At 44.1% G+C, this 14,898-nt stretch overlaps 1 protein-coding gene across 7 annotated transcripts in view; it reads right to left on the bottom strand.

Moving 5' to 3' along the window:
• Window positions 1-14,898, bottom strand: part of Cdk19 (cyclin dependent kinase 19) — a 132,121-nt gene that overhangs the window by 4,815 nt on the left and 112,408 nt on the right. For all 7 annotated transcript variants that reach the window (XM_028769059.1, XM_028769060.1, XM_028769065.1 and 4 more), the window contains 7 exons: window positions 14,321-14,452; window positions 9,076-9,219; window positions 8,852-8,921; window positions 3,268-3,340; window positions 2,650-2,747; window positions 1,989-2,067; window positions 1,163-1,429 (listed from right to left, as the gene is read on the bottom strand). In XM_028769059.1, the coding sequence (XP_028624892.1) occupies window positions 1,163-1,429; window positions 1,989-2,067; window positions 2,650-2,747; window positions 3,268-3,340; window positions 8,852-8,921; window positions 9,076-9,219; window positions 14,321-14,452 (863 nt within the window). The remainder of the gene's footprint in view (window positions 1-1,162; window positions 1,430-1,988; window positions 2,068-2,649; window positions 2,748-3,267; window positions 3,341-8,851; window positions 8,922-9,075; window positions 9,220-14,320; window positions 14,453-14,898) is intronic.

Below are 14,898 nucleotides of genomic sequence, written 5' to 3' on the forward strand. Positions count from 1 at the left end.
CTCTCTCTCTCTCTCTCTCTCTCTCTCTCTCTCTCTCTCTCTCTCTCTTTCTCTCTCTCTCTCTCTCTGTGTGTGTGTGTGTGTGTGTGTAGAACTCACTATGTGGGCCATGCTGGCCATGGAACTCTCAACAACCCATCTGCCTCAGGCTCTCAGTGTGAGCCACCATGCTCCTCTTTCTCAAGTGTAAACCATAGTAGCTTATACTGAAGCAGCCCACACCACACATGGAAACTACTAACCGAGGCAGTATCCTCACAGAACAGTTCACTGTGGGGCTGAATAAAACACGGCAACAGTAACCCAGGCTTGAATACAAGCTAATAAGTCACACATTGCTATAAGGCAGTGTAAAAACTACCTTTTTATTTTGAAGAGAGTTTATGATAAAATAAACCTAAAGGCATTTTATTTCTGGTAAATCCTAGAATCAGAAGATAGGAGGAAAAGGCTAAAGATTAAGACTTCCTTCGTTTCCTTAATTAGTGTATAGATGTAATTTCCTTGTCTTAACACCAAGAGTATTACCTAGTGTTATCACAACTTAAGTATGTCTTACAATTGTTTGAAGCAGCTCGGCCTCTACTGTTTGCCAAGTCTGTGTGGCTGCTGTTCCTCCCAGTGAGAGCGAATCTTCTCAGCATCTGTCTCTATTCTAAGTGTTCTTGATTTTGTCCAACTAAGACACTTTGCTTGTGTCATGTCCCTCTTACCCAGTGTGGCCAGTGTGGATCTTTTCTTTAAGGAGCCTCAGGCTCCCTCCTTTCTCTCCTTGGGGTGTTACGATAAACAAGTTGTGATACAAGCTATCTCACAAGTACATGAAATATGACTAGAAATTATCCTTTCATATAATGCCACAAATGTAACATCTAATTTTTATATAAGACTCTAGAGCTAAGAACTATTTAACTCTAGAAGGATTTGTTAAAAGTCAATTTCCCATTTCATAAAATATATTTGCATCAAAAGAAAGAAAGAAAGAAAGAAAGAAAGAGAGAGAGAGAGAAAGAAAGAGAGAAAGAGAAAGAGAGAGAAAGAGAAAGAAAGACAGGAAGGAAGGAAGGAAGGAAGGAAGGAAGGAAGGAAGGAAGGAAGGAAGGAAGAAAGAAAAAGAAAGAAAGAAAGAAAGAAAGAGAGAAAAGAAAATTCAGGGGTAAACCTGATAATCCGATGGCATGCCGGGCCCGCCTGAGTTTGCACCCGAAGGCCCAATCCGGGGCTTCTTGTTTGGAGGCACCTGATTCAGCCCAGAGTCCTGGCTGTGCTGCAGCCCTGCTCCAGTGCCCCCGCCCCCAGCAGCGGCTCCCCCAGCAGTTCCATTGGTTTGGGCACTGCTCTGTTGTGGGGGAGGAGCCTGTGGGGGGGCTGCTGCCTGCTGTGGGGGGGCTGCAGGCTGCTGATGTGGGTTCTGCTGCTGCGGCTGGTTCTTTTTAGGGGGAAGAAAGATCGGAAATTTTACTGTGACGCCAGATAAACGGGAAGTATCCTTTCAATACCTGACATGCACATGTGACTGGAAGTACAATTGGGGTTCACAGCCTGGTTGCACACATGTGACTGGAATGATTGAGATTGGTAACCTCTAAAATACATCAGTCCCAAAGCGTAACACAGCAAGCCCAGGTTAATGCTCTCTGAAGTTCACTGAGACGGTGCAGCATCTCCAAATTAAACAGTTATGCGGGGAGATACTTCACCCTCCTAAAGCAAGCAAAAGCCCTTCAGGTCAGGACTCTGGAAAAGAATGCTGGAGAGTAGCTAACAGAGTCTCTTAACATAAAGGACTGGGGGGTGGGGTCCTGCAGAAGCACAGCAGGGTGGGGCTGGCACTTCGGGAACAAAAGGAGGAACAACTGGGAATAGAACCGGCTACTAAAACAAAACAGGAAGTTCAGTTTAAAGCTCAGTACAGGCTTCAGGTGTCCACCCAGCTATCTCTCTGCTGCTCTTGCTCCCTGAAAGCCAGTGCTGCATGAAGCTTGTACCTTGTCGCCTTTCTCCTCTGGTTCATCTTCATTGAGGAATTCTCTTTTGGGGTATGGAATCTGGCAGCCAGCAAACACACTAAAACCATTTAAAGAAATTCATGTCAGTACCTGAAATCTGTAATTCCATCAAATTACTTTAAAAGTTTACCTTTTCTTTTTTAACTTACATCCTATTCCTTATTGTGGCTAGTGTTTGCTGGACACCTTCCAGCCAACTTAATTTAAGCAATAAGGAAGGAGCAAGTCACCGTTTGCCCTTCCGACTGCCGCTTTCACTGTCAGCATAGGGCTGCTGCTAGCAAGCTCATGTGGAAGACACAAGCCGCACCAGTCTAAACTGACTTTGTGTCCGCTTCAACAGGAAAACAATTTCCCTGCAGAAAAACAAGTGCATTTCTAACATACAGGGCCTGGAGTGCATGCCTGGCGAGGTGAGAGGAAGGGAGACGGTCGCAGGCATCGTGAGCTCCATCCCTTTGGTCAACCTCTGACCTGCTGCATGGCATCTGAGTCACACCTGTCCTGTCTGGACATGCCCACTATGAAATGGGCATGGCTCTGAGGAGGCTTTCTCGGTAGGCAGCTGGCATGAGCAGATGCTCCCCTGGCTCTCAGCAGCATCAGTACCAGAGCCAAGGAGAAGGAGATGAATACGTACTCTAATGTTGGCAGGGGGTCTTCCTGGAAGTAAGGGTCCTGCAGAGCCTGCTCTGAGGTGATTCTCTTGGTTGGATCCATGGTGAGGAGCTTCTGAAGCTAGAACAACAAATGAGAAATGTGACAAGACTTGAAAAGGTTGCTGACATGTCAACTACCTGATGTTTGTGTAAACGTCTAACATGATTAACAGCAAACACATCTCTTACACGTACGTGAACATACACATGTGCATGTGTATGTGTTTATATAGTCTGCTCTTCTATGTGAGTTCCAGGCACTGTGGATTACCTAGGTTGTCAAGGCTGGGCAGCATGTGCTCTGACCACTGAGCCACCTTGCTAGCCCTCACATCACCCTGTACTGTATACCGAGCACTATACACTTATTCATGAAATTACCAAAAAGGCCCCTTGAAATTCTTTCCTTTTTCTGATAAATCATTTAATAAATTAAGACTAATACTCAAGGAAGATTCCTTGACAGATTAATATTTAATTTCTCAAGTATCCAGCAATTCATCCCTCCCTTCCTCCCTCCCTCCCTTCCTCCTTCCCTCCTTTCCTTTCAAAAGGCAGACTGGCTGTGATGTTCCACAGTGAGCAGGGGAAGCACCTACCAGGAGGAAGACCTTGCTGTCAGGCTTGACCTTGTGTTTCTCCATGTACTTTATGAGGCTGCTGTTGGCATACCTGCAGGATACAAACACACGGCCAGAGGCACACATGGGAGTCACATTCCAAAAGGGGAGCTCTTCAGGCGAGTCTCTCTACGGTGTATGTGAGACACATCACCCACCGGTATATGTGAGACACGCACCGACACGTATGAACAAGCAGGGTTGCTATACACGTATGAACAAGCAGGGTTGCTATACACGACGTTGCAGAGTTTTAGTGCTGGAGTCTCTTGAGCTATGGTTATGTACCACCGTCAGAGCTACCAACACATACACCCTGAAACTCAGCAACTGCTCTGATGCAAGTCATACCTAAGAGACGCTTGCTCGGTTCTCCTTTCCTGAGTAGCTCAGCCATGGTAGACAAGTGCTCTCCAGCCGAGCAGCGTCTCCTACCCTTCCCCTTTTTATTTTCAGATAGGTCTCTCTCACTAAGTTGTGCACGTTGGCCTTGAACCACCCTCCTGTCTCAGCCTCCTGAGCAGCTAGGGCCACAGGCCTGTCACTAGGCCTAGCGTAAGAGATACATGAGTAAGTATCAGGACAAAGGAGAATATTCTTACTAGAATTTTTGTAATAGGAAAACAAACAAAAAAAGACCCCGCCAACTCCAAAACCTATAAACAACCAAATATCCACCCATTGAAAAAACAGAATAGCTAGATATATCAATTGTTAATATTATTTAAAGTTTAAATGGTTTCAAAATATAAAAATATAGTCTATTGTTAGTGTGTGATAATTTCCCTTTCTGCCCTTTATAATTTATATTTGAAGCAGAGTTGGTACCTCTTAAGAGTGTTTAAATAGGGCAGGAGGCGAGGGCTGGCACACCTTTAATCCCGGCACTCAGGAGACAGAGGCAGGCGGATCTCTTATAGATGGTGGAGTTATAGATGGTGGTGAGCCACCATGTGGCTGCTGGGAACCTAACTGGGGTTCTCTGCAACAGCAGCAGGTGCTTGTAACTGCTGAGCCACCCTCTAATCTAGTGCTTAGTTTCTGAGATGCGATTTTGCTGTGTAGCCCAGGCTATCCTCAAGCCCACTTCAGCATCTTAGGTGTCTGGAACAACAGGGTCACAGGGTCACAGCAGCCACCTGAGATACACTTGTAACGGGCTCCCAAGGACAGGCATCCTCAGAGGAGCAGCACAGGTGTCCTGTCTCCATACCGCAGACAGTACTTGGGTGTCTGCAGCAGAGACTGCACGCACAAGGCAGGCACTGGCTTGGGCAATGGGAAGAACCCTGGCAGTTTACAGACAAGTCAAGTCTCTCTGTCAGTCTCAGGTCTTCTTTGTCCAGTCAGCTCCTCTCCTGTGTTAACGCTGGATGCTAGGTTGTTACTATCATATAAAAAGCCTGAATTTGTCTTACTGCTGAATTCAATTGTACAACTGCAACTGCAGTACTTTTTTCTTAGTGTGAACACTAAGATGAACTGTTTACCTTTTGAATTACCCGCTTCTAGGATCTGAAGAGTTTCCAAAGTGACATAAACTTGCTAAGTATTTATCAAATTGTGCTTTTTTGAACATTTCGGTTTTGAAAGTAAATGCAATGATATCTTTTGAATGCTTTCTTTCTCTTTTTTGGCCTGTTGAGGATTAGATCCAAACACTTTCCAGTGAGCAGCATGATGCCCTCAGCCTCGCCTTGCTTTCTAGTGAGCTACCTGAAACTGACACCTTAGAACAGCTACAAAAACACCTACTGTTGTCTTAGCAATTCATACGCAAAGTATTTTGAGAGTTCTTTTTCTCTGATATGATAAAGCAAGTTAATATTCTTTTACTTTTGAAACACTACTTCATCTGAAATAGTAATTTGTAGAGCTGTTTTCAATATATTTGCTTTAGTGATTTCTTTGTTGTTTCTTTTGTTTTTGTTTTGACGCAGAATCTCATTATGTAGCCCTGGCTGGCCTGGATCTCCACTCTGTAGACCAGGCTAGCCTAGTCTTCTTCAAGGTGTGTGCCACTATGCCCAGACTGTTCTTATCTGTTTCCAGGGCCTCACTCTGTGGAAGGCTCAACTGGGACTCAATCTCTCATCCTCCCCAGTGCTCAGACTTCCCCATGAGCTGTTACTATGGATGGTTCACGTCAGTAATCTTTATGTGCTGTGTCCGACCCATTGCAGAAGCCAATGGACAATTGTCATACCTGCCGGACTCTGTCTTCCATCGTTTGTTACAGGGGGAAGGGTAGGCCCTAGTCCAAGTTCTTTTCTTTTTTGCTTTGCTAGGGACTGAAACTGGAACCTTGTATATGGCAGGTTAGCACTCCATTAAGCTAAGCCTAGTACTAGGCAGTACGGTAGAAGCAGTTAATTTTAAATTAATGAGCACAGTATATGCTAAGCCCAGTATGTGCTAAGCCACAGGGATATGTGTAATGGCGCACGAAGGAGTCACAGAGCAGCCGTCCAGGACACAGAGGAGCTGAGGCTGAAGGAGTACGCACAAAGCGTGCACACCAATCAGCATGATGAACGGGTGAGAGAAACTAGGAAACGTAGATGTAAAATTCCAGAGGTCAGAGAAAGCCAAAGGTATGTGAGGTGCTTACAATCTATGACGTCTGGGCTACAGAACATGAAACAGGGAGAGCTCCAGAGAGAAATCTGAAGCCAAGGTTTGGCCACAGTTACAGAATGGAAAGCAGTGAGAACTTATGACGAAAGTGCTGTGTTCATTTTGCTGTGCTTATTCACTTATTTATTGAGACAGGGGGTTTTACTTATATAGTCATGGCTAGCCTGGTACTCACTACATCATAGCCCAGGCTGGCCTCAAACTCATGACTACTGATCTGTGTCAGCCTCCAAAGGATTGGGTTTACCTTGATGTCAGTCACCATGCCTAATTTCTTCAAGTTTGCTTTTGCCAATACTCAACACGGGAAGAGCCGGGATGAAGGCTGGAAGCAAAGGCACAAGGAAGGTCGGCCACCGCCGGACTGTGAGGACTTCTGTTTATTTGGCAAGGGTCATGGGTAGAAACGAGGTCAGAGCATTCTAGAAGAAAGAGCTGAGGAGATCTGCTACTTGTTTGGCTCCAGCGAGGGAAGGTAAGTGAAATGACCAGAGTGAGACAGCAAGCTTTGCATCACGTGTCTGCATCACATGCCTGTGTCACGGGTCTTGGGTTTGAACAATTAGGAGAATCATGGAGCCATTTCCTGGAACATAAATACAGAGCACAAAGGCTCAGGCTCAAGAGGACAGGAGTCCTTTTTCAGGCTGAGTCCACTGGCAGTTTAATAAGCCAGTTTGAAAACTAGGGGAAAGTTGAGTAAGATATGAGTTAGACAACACTACCCCAAAAATTGAAATTCAAAGCATTTTTAGAATCTAAAAAAAATCCCTCAATTCTAAAATATTTTTCTAGGCCAAAATTTTCCTCCACTTTGAAGAAGATACTTATGTTTGTGCGTGTACACATCTCTGTTTGCACATAACAGGCATGTGGAACTGGAGAACAAGTCACATCCAGCTTCCCACGGTCAGGTCACTGGTCTTGAGCTGCAACTGTTTCTCCCCCTGAGCCACCTTCCCTGGCCTGGGTAAGAGATGTGTGACTTGGACAAACTGGGAAGGATCGATCCTCTTAACTGGCCATGAATACGGCAACCAAAACCGTGGAGTTTGGGGAAAACGTGCAGTGGCAAAGGAGCTCAGGCCGAAATCTGAGCTGTGTGCTAGTCCAAAGGCAGAGGTGAGGGCTCCTACTGAGAGCGAGGCTGTGTGAACGAGGAGCCAGAGGCAACAGGGCTCACTCTCCTCACTACCAGCCATCTGGAACTGAAATCTTCCTGGTAAGCTAAAGTGAATTTGGTTGTCAACTTGACTGCACTTCTGGAATCAAATAAAATACAAGCCACTGCAGCCCTCCTGAGAGCAGTCTTTTTTCCTATCCTTATTAGTTTGCAACGTGTGTGGGTGTTTTGCACCACATGTACACAATGCCTGGAGAGGCCAAGAAGACGTCATCAGACCGGTGATGTAGATTACATACAGGTGGTCAGCTGCCCTAAGTACTAAACCTGGGTCCTCTGCAAGAGCACTGAGTACCCTCATCTGCGGAGCCATCTCTCCAGTCCCTTGCCTTTTTATTTTCTTCAATTATTTTCTGTATATGGCTGCATGTATGTTTGTGTACCCTGCTCACACAGTGCCTACTGGAGACCTGAAGGAAGCATGGGATCACTGGAACTGGAGCTATAGACAACTGTGAGCCACCAAGGAGGTGCTGGGATGTGAGGGATGTCTTTTATTGGGTTATGTGAAGCAGGAAGACCCACCCTACATGTGGGCAGCACCCTCTGGGCACATCCCAGATAAAAGACGTGAAAGAAAACTGCTCTTTACCTGCTTACCCTCACTCTTGTTGGCAAGTCTACCTATCCTGTTGCTGTGATATTTCTTTATCACCATTAAAACCAACTTCTTTGGAATGCCAATGCAGACTGAAGACTGGCAGCTCTGCTGGGACATCCAGCCACATGGACTGAACACTACCAGATCCTCAGCCTCTCCAGCAGGACACAACCATTGCAGGGCTAACTAGACTTCATCCTGTAAGCCAACATGCACGAACACATCCATACATGCACATGTGCGCACACACTGTCAGCTCTGCCCTTTACAGAGTCCTGACGAATGGAGCTGGCCTGTGCACCCCCCGTGTCTGCTCACCCTCCTCTCTGCAGCAGTCTGCTCCACTCTCACCCTGGACCACACGGTCCTCCATGCACCATCCTTTCTGCCTTCTCACGACAGCATCTCAGTCACTGACCATTATCCAGACAGGAGCAAACCCACGGCAGTGGGATTCAACTAAGGCCTCTATCAGACTAGAACTGCAATTTTTTATTGCATTTTCACTATTCAAGAAAGACATGGTTTCTCTGTATATCCCTAGTTGTCCTGAAACTTGCTCTCTAGACCAGGCTGGCGTGGAACTCGGGAGATCTACCTGCCTTTGTTTCCAAAGTGCTGGAATTAAAGGTATGTGCCACCAGGCCTGGTCTCTGTTTTTAAATATTACAGTCCTAAATTAGGTATATATGTTAAAATCATTTGGAAAATATTCTTTAAATCATAGGCATAACAAATATCTTAGTCTCTGGTTTAAATCTATATACTTTAAAAAAAAAAAGGCTGAATTTTCCTATGGAAGCTACAATCTGTAGTTAACATGTTTGCATATTTGTATCACAATACTCATGCTGAGACCTTCCAAGATGCTTACAATGGAGGGGACTGTGTCCGTGAATGGTACTGATGTCTTAACAGATGAGTGCTACACAGAGCTCATACCCTTTGCTTTCTATCACAAGACACCACAGCAGCAGGACAGACACCTGCTGGCACATGTACCCTGAACTTCTCCGGCTCTGGAAGTGTAAGAAAATTAATTTCTGTTGTTCATCAACTACTCACTCTCAGAGTTTTGTTTTTGCGTCTCCCAGCATTCACAGCCAAGATAATCTGGAATTACAATCTATAAAATTACTTACGTTGTTCTTCGAAAGTCTTTTTGAAGAGTTGGGTACTCTGGCATTTTTCTAATATCTTCCCAGTCTTTATCTTAAAAAAAAAGTTTTTTTAAAAATAAAAAATATCTTATTAAAAGTCTCCTAATTTTTTAGTTTAAAAATAAACAAAAAACAAACTTTATGCATGCATTTACAAAGAAACACTTTTGAACTCAAAATAGTATTTTAAAAGGGCAACAAATTACCTGCAGGAAAACCCATGACACTAAATATTCGATCTAGCTGATCATGATGAAAAGGATTGCTTGTTTTTATATCCTCCTGACGACAGTGAAAAATGGGTTCTGAAGTCAAGAGTTCGGCAAATATGCAGCCTATTGCCCAGATGTCTATGAAAGAAAAAACAGCTTTTTAGACAAATACATTAATTTCCTTAGTTACAATTCCTGGACAGAATTCCAACATACACACAAAAATACATTTCAGTAGAAATATAATATAATAATGTAAGATATAATAAGCATATTAAGGAAGCCAACAGAAGCTGGGATGTACTTCATTTGGTAAGAGCTTGCCATGAGTGTACAAGGTCTTAGGCTCAATCCAGCACCACAAAACCACAGGCCATGACATCACACACCTGCAATCTAAGCAGTTGGGAAGTGGAAGTTATAGATCATCCTCAGTTACATCAAAAGTTCAAAGCTAGCCTGAGATATAAGAGATCCCTCTTTAAATAAACAAGAACAAGACTTACATAGAGCCAGCAAGACAGCTAAAGGTGTTTGCCATGCAAGTCTAGAACCCTGAGTTTAGCCCCAGGAACTCACATAAAGGTATGAGAACTGACTCCTTTGCCCTCTACATGTGTACTGTGGCATGTGTGTGTATGCACGTGCAACATGTATGTAACATGAGATGGTATATCATCATATAACAGATTGGAAGCCAATAAAAGAAATGTTTATTTACAAATTTCTTGGTAGAGACAGGCTTAGGAAAAACTAAACTTGACAAACAATGGATTCTTTCTAGGTGGAAGTCTGAGAGAGAGAGCTTCTCACTTTATATAGCCAAGGCTGGCCTCTAACTTGTGATCTTTCTGTCTCACTGTTCCAACTGCTGGTATCCTAGGCTTATACTACCATACTCGATACAATAAATTCCAAACTGTCACCCACTAATTTAATTACTGAAACATTTAGTTGATCCTCTAACGGGTCATAATACTCACATCTGACAGGATGAAACAATATTATCATCAGCTAGCATAATACATTCTTTCATTTTAAGACTGCACAGAGAGCAAAAGGACTGTGGAAAACTCAACGTCTGCCTGCAAACCTGTCAAAGTCCACTTCTCAACCAACTCCAAGTCTACAAGTTAATAAGCAAAGGAAGCGTATCCAAGACTGCACGGTGCCAGTGGGGCACACTCTGTCCTAACACAGTCCCTCCCTCAGCTGTGGCCTCACCACTACGGAAAGCTTCAGGACAACGTTTGTAAGGGGCTAGGATTATGACTCACTGGTTGGATACTGTCTTGCACAAGCCCCGACCAGCACTAGGTAAATAAACTAATTAATTTAATGAATGTTTCATTAACTATCCATCATTGTATTTGTGCTTTATATATTGAAGATATAACTTATATCCTAGCACTTTAAGATTATTCCTATAATGTTCTGCTATATGCATAAGTGAGTTAACTTTGAGATACATGTTTACATTTGTTCATTTTGAGAAATGTTATTTAGTAAGTATAAAAGCAGATAATACTGCTAGGAATATGGTAAAACGTAGAAAAAAAAGTGAGCCACAATGCCAAACACATCCTTTAGATAAACTAAATAAGCAAATGGTTTAATTATATTCATTAGCTACAGCAAATGTCAGTATGTTCTGTTGTAAACCAAATTGCCAACAGAAACCCATGTTGTAATGCCTGTCTTCTCTGACCATTCAGATATCTCCCTGCACAGACCCCAGCCTTCTGGATAAAGGGAAACGGCCTTCAATAACCATTGTCTACCATACATTACCTGCATTAGATTACATACAATCTAATCTTCCTTAACGACACAGCCAAGGCGCCATCATCGTGAATGCCCACCAGCACAACACAGTAACATTCTGCACTGACTTCTAACCCTTCCCTGTCTGACATGCCGTGCTGTCTGTCACTCTTGTCCCTAATGGCTCCATCAGCTTTCGCCCTCCTCGATGCTCTTAATACTGTCAGTAAGGACCACTACATGTTGCTAGTCATGTCAATTCCCAGTTGGTCCTTTATTCGAAGGACAGAAAGCAAAATGTAGACTTCCCCTTGAACTGTCAGCATAAAGAACCTCAGAAAAGCAAGCAGTGGGAAGCTGTTTCCTGACAACATCATCTTATCTACTTCTGACATCACTTATACTTGTTTCTGACATCACCAGGGATGGAGAAAAGTGACAATGAGTGACTATGTATGTGTTTATATACATTGCTATGAATGTTTTAAGCCTAAAGATATCCCTATCTTGTCAGGCAGTGGTGGCGCACGCCTTTAATCTCAGCACTTGGGAGGCAGAGGCAGGCGGATTTCTGAGTTTGAGGCCAGCCTGGTCTACAGAGTGAGTTCCAGGACAGCCAGGGCTACACAGAGAAACCCTGTCTCGAAAAACAAAAAAAGATATCCCTATCTTAATACTGTAAACCCAGAGACTTTTCCTATCTCAGTGTCTTCCCTAACTTCTACTGTGGACAGGTAATTAGGACTCAGGTTATTATGACCTTGTTTTGGAGATGAGCTATGACCTCACTGCGTAGCCCAAGCGGGCAGTGAGCTCACGCACAACCTTCCTGCGTCAGTGTCCTCCCACATACAAGCATTACTTGGCATCTGGCAAGTAATTACATTTTTATGTCATGAGCTAAGTATCACTAACTGGGCAAGCAAGTAAGTCGCAAGTTGGATAAAATTCAATTTCAGTTTTACTTACTTGAAAAATAGTTGATTTCTAACTTATACCCAATTACATTTATTATAAACAAATAAATAACAACAACAAACCCACCGCATCTATTTTCCTACAACTGTGCTTCTCAAAAGTGCTCCCCAGTGTGTAGTGCCTGGGAAAGCACTTGAAAGCCTGGGCTTCCATGTATATAGAACATCGACTTTGCTGGGTGTGGTACTTTGAATGACAATAACCCCCATAGGCTCACATTTGAATACTTGGTAGAACTGTTTGGGAAGGATTGGGAGGTGTGGCCTTGCTGAAGGAGGCGTGTAACTGGAGTAGGCTTTTGAAGTTTCAAATGCTCACCCCATTCCCAGATAGTTCTCTCTCCCTCCACCTTATGGGTCAAGATGGAAAACTCTCAGCTAATGGCTCCAGCCCTGTGTCTTCCTGACTGCTAGAATGCTCCCAACACCACAACAGCCATGGACTCTCTGGAACTGTGAGCTCAAATTAAAGCCTTTCTTTGATCAGTGCCTCAGCCATGGTATTTTTATCACAGCAATTGAAAAGTAACTAAGATACAATGGAAAACAATCTTAGCAGAAAAAAAGGTTGGCTACGCATCCTTTTACTTAATGGGAACTCTCCCTTTCATATATTGTACAAATTATGGGGGAGACCCAGGGGCATACAGATTGCTACTGATTTTCCACATCCTCCACCAGGCACCTGGCGCTGCCTGACTACCAGGATGATTACTAATGTACCCAATACATTTATGGATGACAAAGTCACAGTACATGCTGCAATGCCTTCCTCCCTATGCCCTGAATTTTTTTTACCATCTTGCCTGTTTAAGGTTCCATCTATTAATTTCCAACTAACATCTCTCAACACACACACACACACACACACACACACACACACACACACACCACACACACCCTCTCAGACTTAGCCCCTCGTATCTTCTGCTGCCTTCCGAGGTTATCTAAGGAATTGTTCTCAATAGTTGGAAGGAAAAGACCTGGATAACAAGAAAAGCAATGCCGGGCGGTGGTGGTGCACGCCTTTAATCCCAGCACTCGGGAGGCAGAGGCAGGCAGATTTCTGAGTTCGAGGCCAGCCTGGTCTACAAAGTGAGTTCCAAGGACAGCCAGGGCTACACAGAGAAACCCTGTCTCAAAAAACAAAACAAGGCCGGGCAGTGGTGGCGCACGCCTTTAATCCCAGCACTTGGGAGGCAGAGGCAGGAGGATTTCTGAGTTCGAGGCCAGCCTGGTCTACAGAGTGAGTTCCAGGACAGCCCGGGCTACACAGAGAAACCCTGTCTCGAAAAACCAAAAAAAAAAAAAAAAAAACCAAAAAAAAAAAAAAAAACAAAACAAAAACAACAACAACAACAACAAAACAACAAAGAAAAGCAATACAAGGTTGGAATGCAAAAGAGCTGTGCAGGTTTTTCCGCAAACACCGCAGACCCTCCACTGACAGCAGGCCCTCCACAGCCTCTGTTCTGACTGGACACAGGAGGGTCTAATGCCATACATTTCCTCACACACACTCATCCCCACGATTCTGAGAGCACTTGGGTTTAGTAATATTCACCAATGTGTTCTATTACTTCAGCACTATGTTATAATCTAAGTACTTTGGGTATCTGGATTTTGAAAAAGTCAGATCTCCCGATAAACAAGGCACTGAAATATGTGCATGCTCTTCACCCAGGAATTAATTAGGAGGCTAAGGCATCTCCCTAAACACAGGAGCAGCACTCACAGTGCTTTGAAGGGTTACAGCATTTTTAAACATATACAGGATTGTGTTTCCAGAGGATTTTGAGTGACAATTCACTCTTAGTGCAACAGCCAAGGTGATGAGTGATCGCCCTCCTGCCCAGGAGCAGGAAGCAGAATGAGGAAGCTTTGAGGAAGGGAATGTGCAGGGAAGCCCCACAGGTAAGGCCCTAGAAATGCACCCCTTCTCGTGGCCATGGCTCATCCCTCCTTGCCCTCTCTTTTTCTTCTATGTGGAGACATTTCCAGAGCTGAGGAAAAGCCCTGCCTGCTAGTTCCCTACCTACAGCTGAGGCTCCTCAGCCTTCAGACAGCGACATCTCCAAAGTGCCTGTTGTAAGGAAGCTCATTAAGTCCTAACAAACATGCTCATAACTGCTTTCCTTTCTCTAGTTCTTTCTCCTTGCTGCTGGTTTGGCAAGTAGCTGAGCAGAGACATCCTACCTACTGTCTTTCCTGCTGTATTGGACAGGCTGCCATCCTGAAGACCATAGCAGCAAGAGAGATGGCACGTCATACCATGTCTTGGTTAGAATTCTTGGAAACGATCTTTTCTCCGGCACAACACTCCTGCCCTGATTTTCTATTTGTGAAGACAGTTTTGACTCGCTTTCCCATTCTTCAGATGAATATGCTACGTGAGCATACAGGAAGGAAGATGTGTATGTTCTTTCCATAGCTCTGGCTTTATTATGAACGATCTCACATTCATGAGCATGCGGCTTGTCAGTCATCTCGACACTTACCAATGGCCTTCGTGTAATGTCTGGCACCGAGTAAAAGTTCTGGGGCCCGATACCAAAATGTCACGACTACTGGATCCAAATCTGCGAGTGGCTTTAGAGGAGAATTGAATAATCTGGCAAAACCCATGTCAGCTGAAAAATAAAACAAATATATAAAACTCAGTTTGCCATATGATCAGAGCCAATGCAGGAGTTGGTAACTGCCTTTAATCTTTCAAAGACTAACTTTTCCTCTGAAACCGCGTGCTAGTTAGGAACTGTTTTGTTTATCTGTGCTAAGACAGCGTCTTCTACCCCGTCAACTTTATTTACTGACCAAGACAATAAAGCTTAAAAGTACTTCCTGAGAGCGAAGATTTAAGTTCAGAGTCAGAAGTATGACCTGAGCCTGAGCCTCAGATTCCAGGCTCTTGGGAGTAGTTAGGATTGAGTCTCCTTGTTTATATGATGTACCTACCCATCTGTGTCTGTGTGTGCACCTACCAATCTGAGTCTGTGTGTGCACCTACCCATCTGAGTCTGTGTGTGCATCTACCCATCTGAGTCTGTGTGTGCACCTACCCATCTGAGTCTGTGTG

The sequence above is a fragment of the Grammomys surdaster genome, unplaced genomic scaffold (assembly GCF_004785775.1).
Source record: "Grammomys surdaster isolate TR1022 unplaced genomic scaffold, NIH_TR_1.0 190, whole genome shotgun sequence".
Classification (NCBI taxonomy): Eukaryota; Metazoa; Chordata; class Mammalia; order Rodentia; family Muridae; genus Grammomys; species Grammomys surdaster.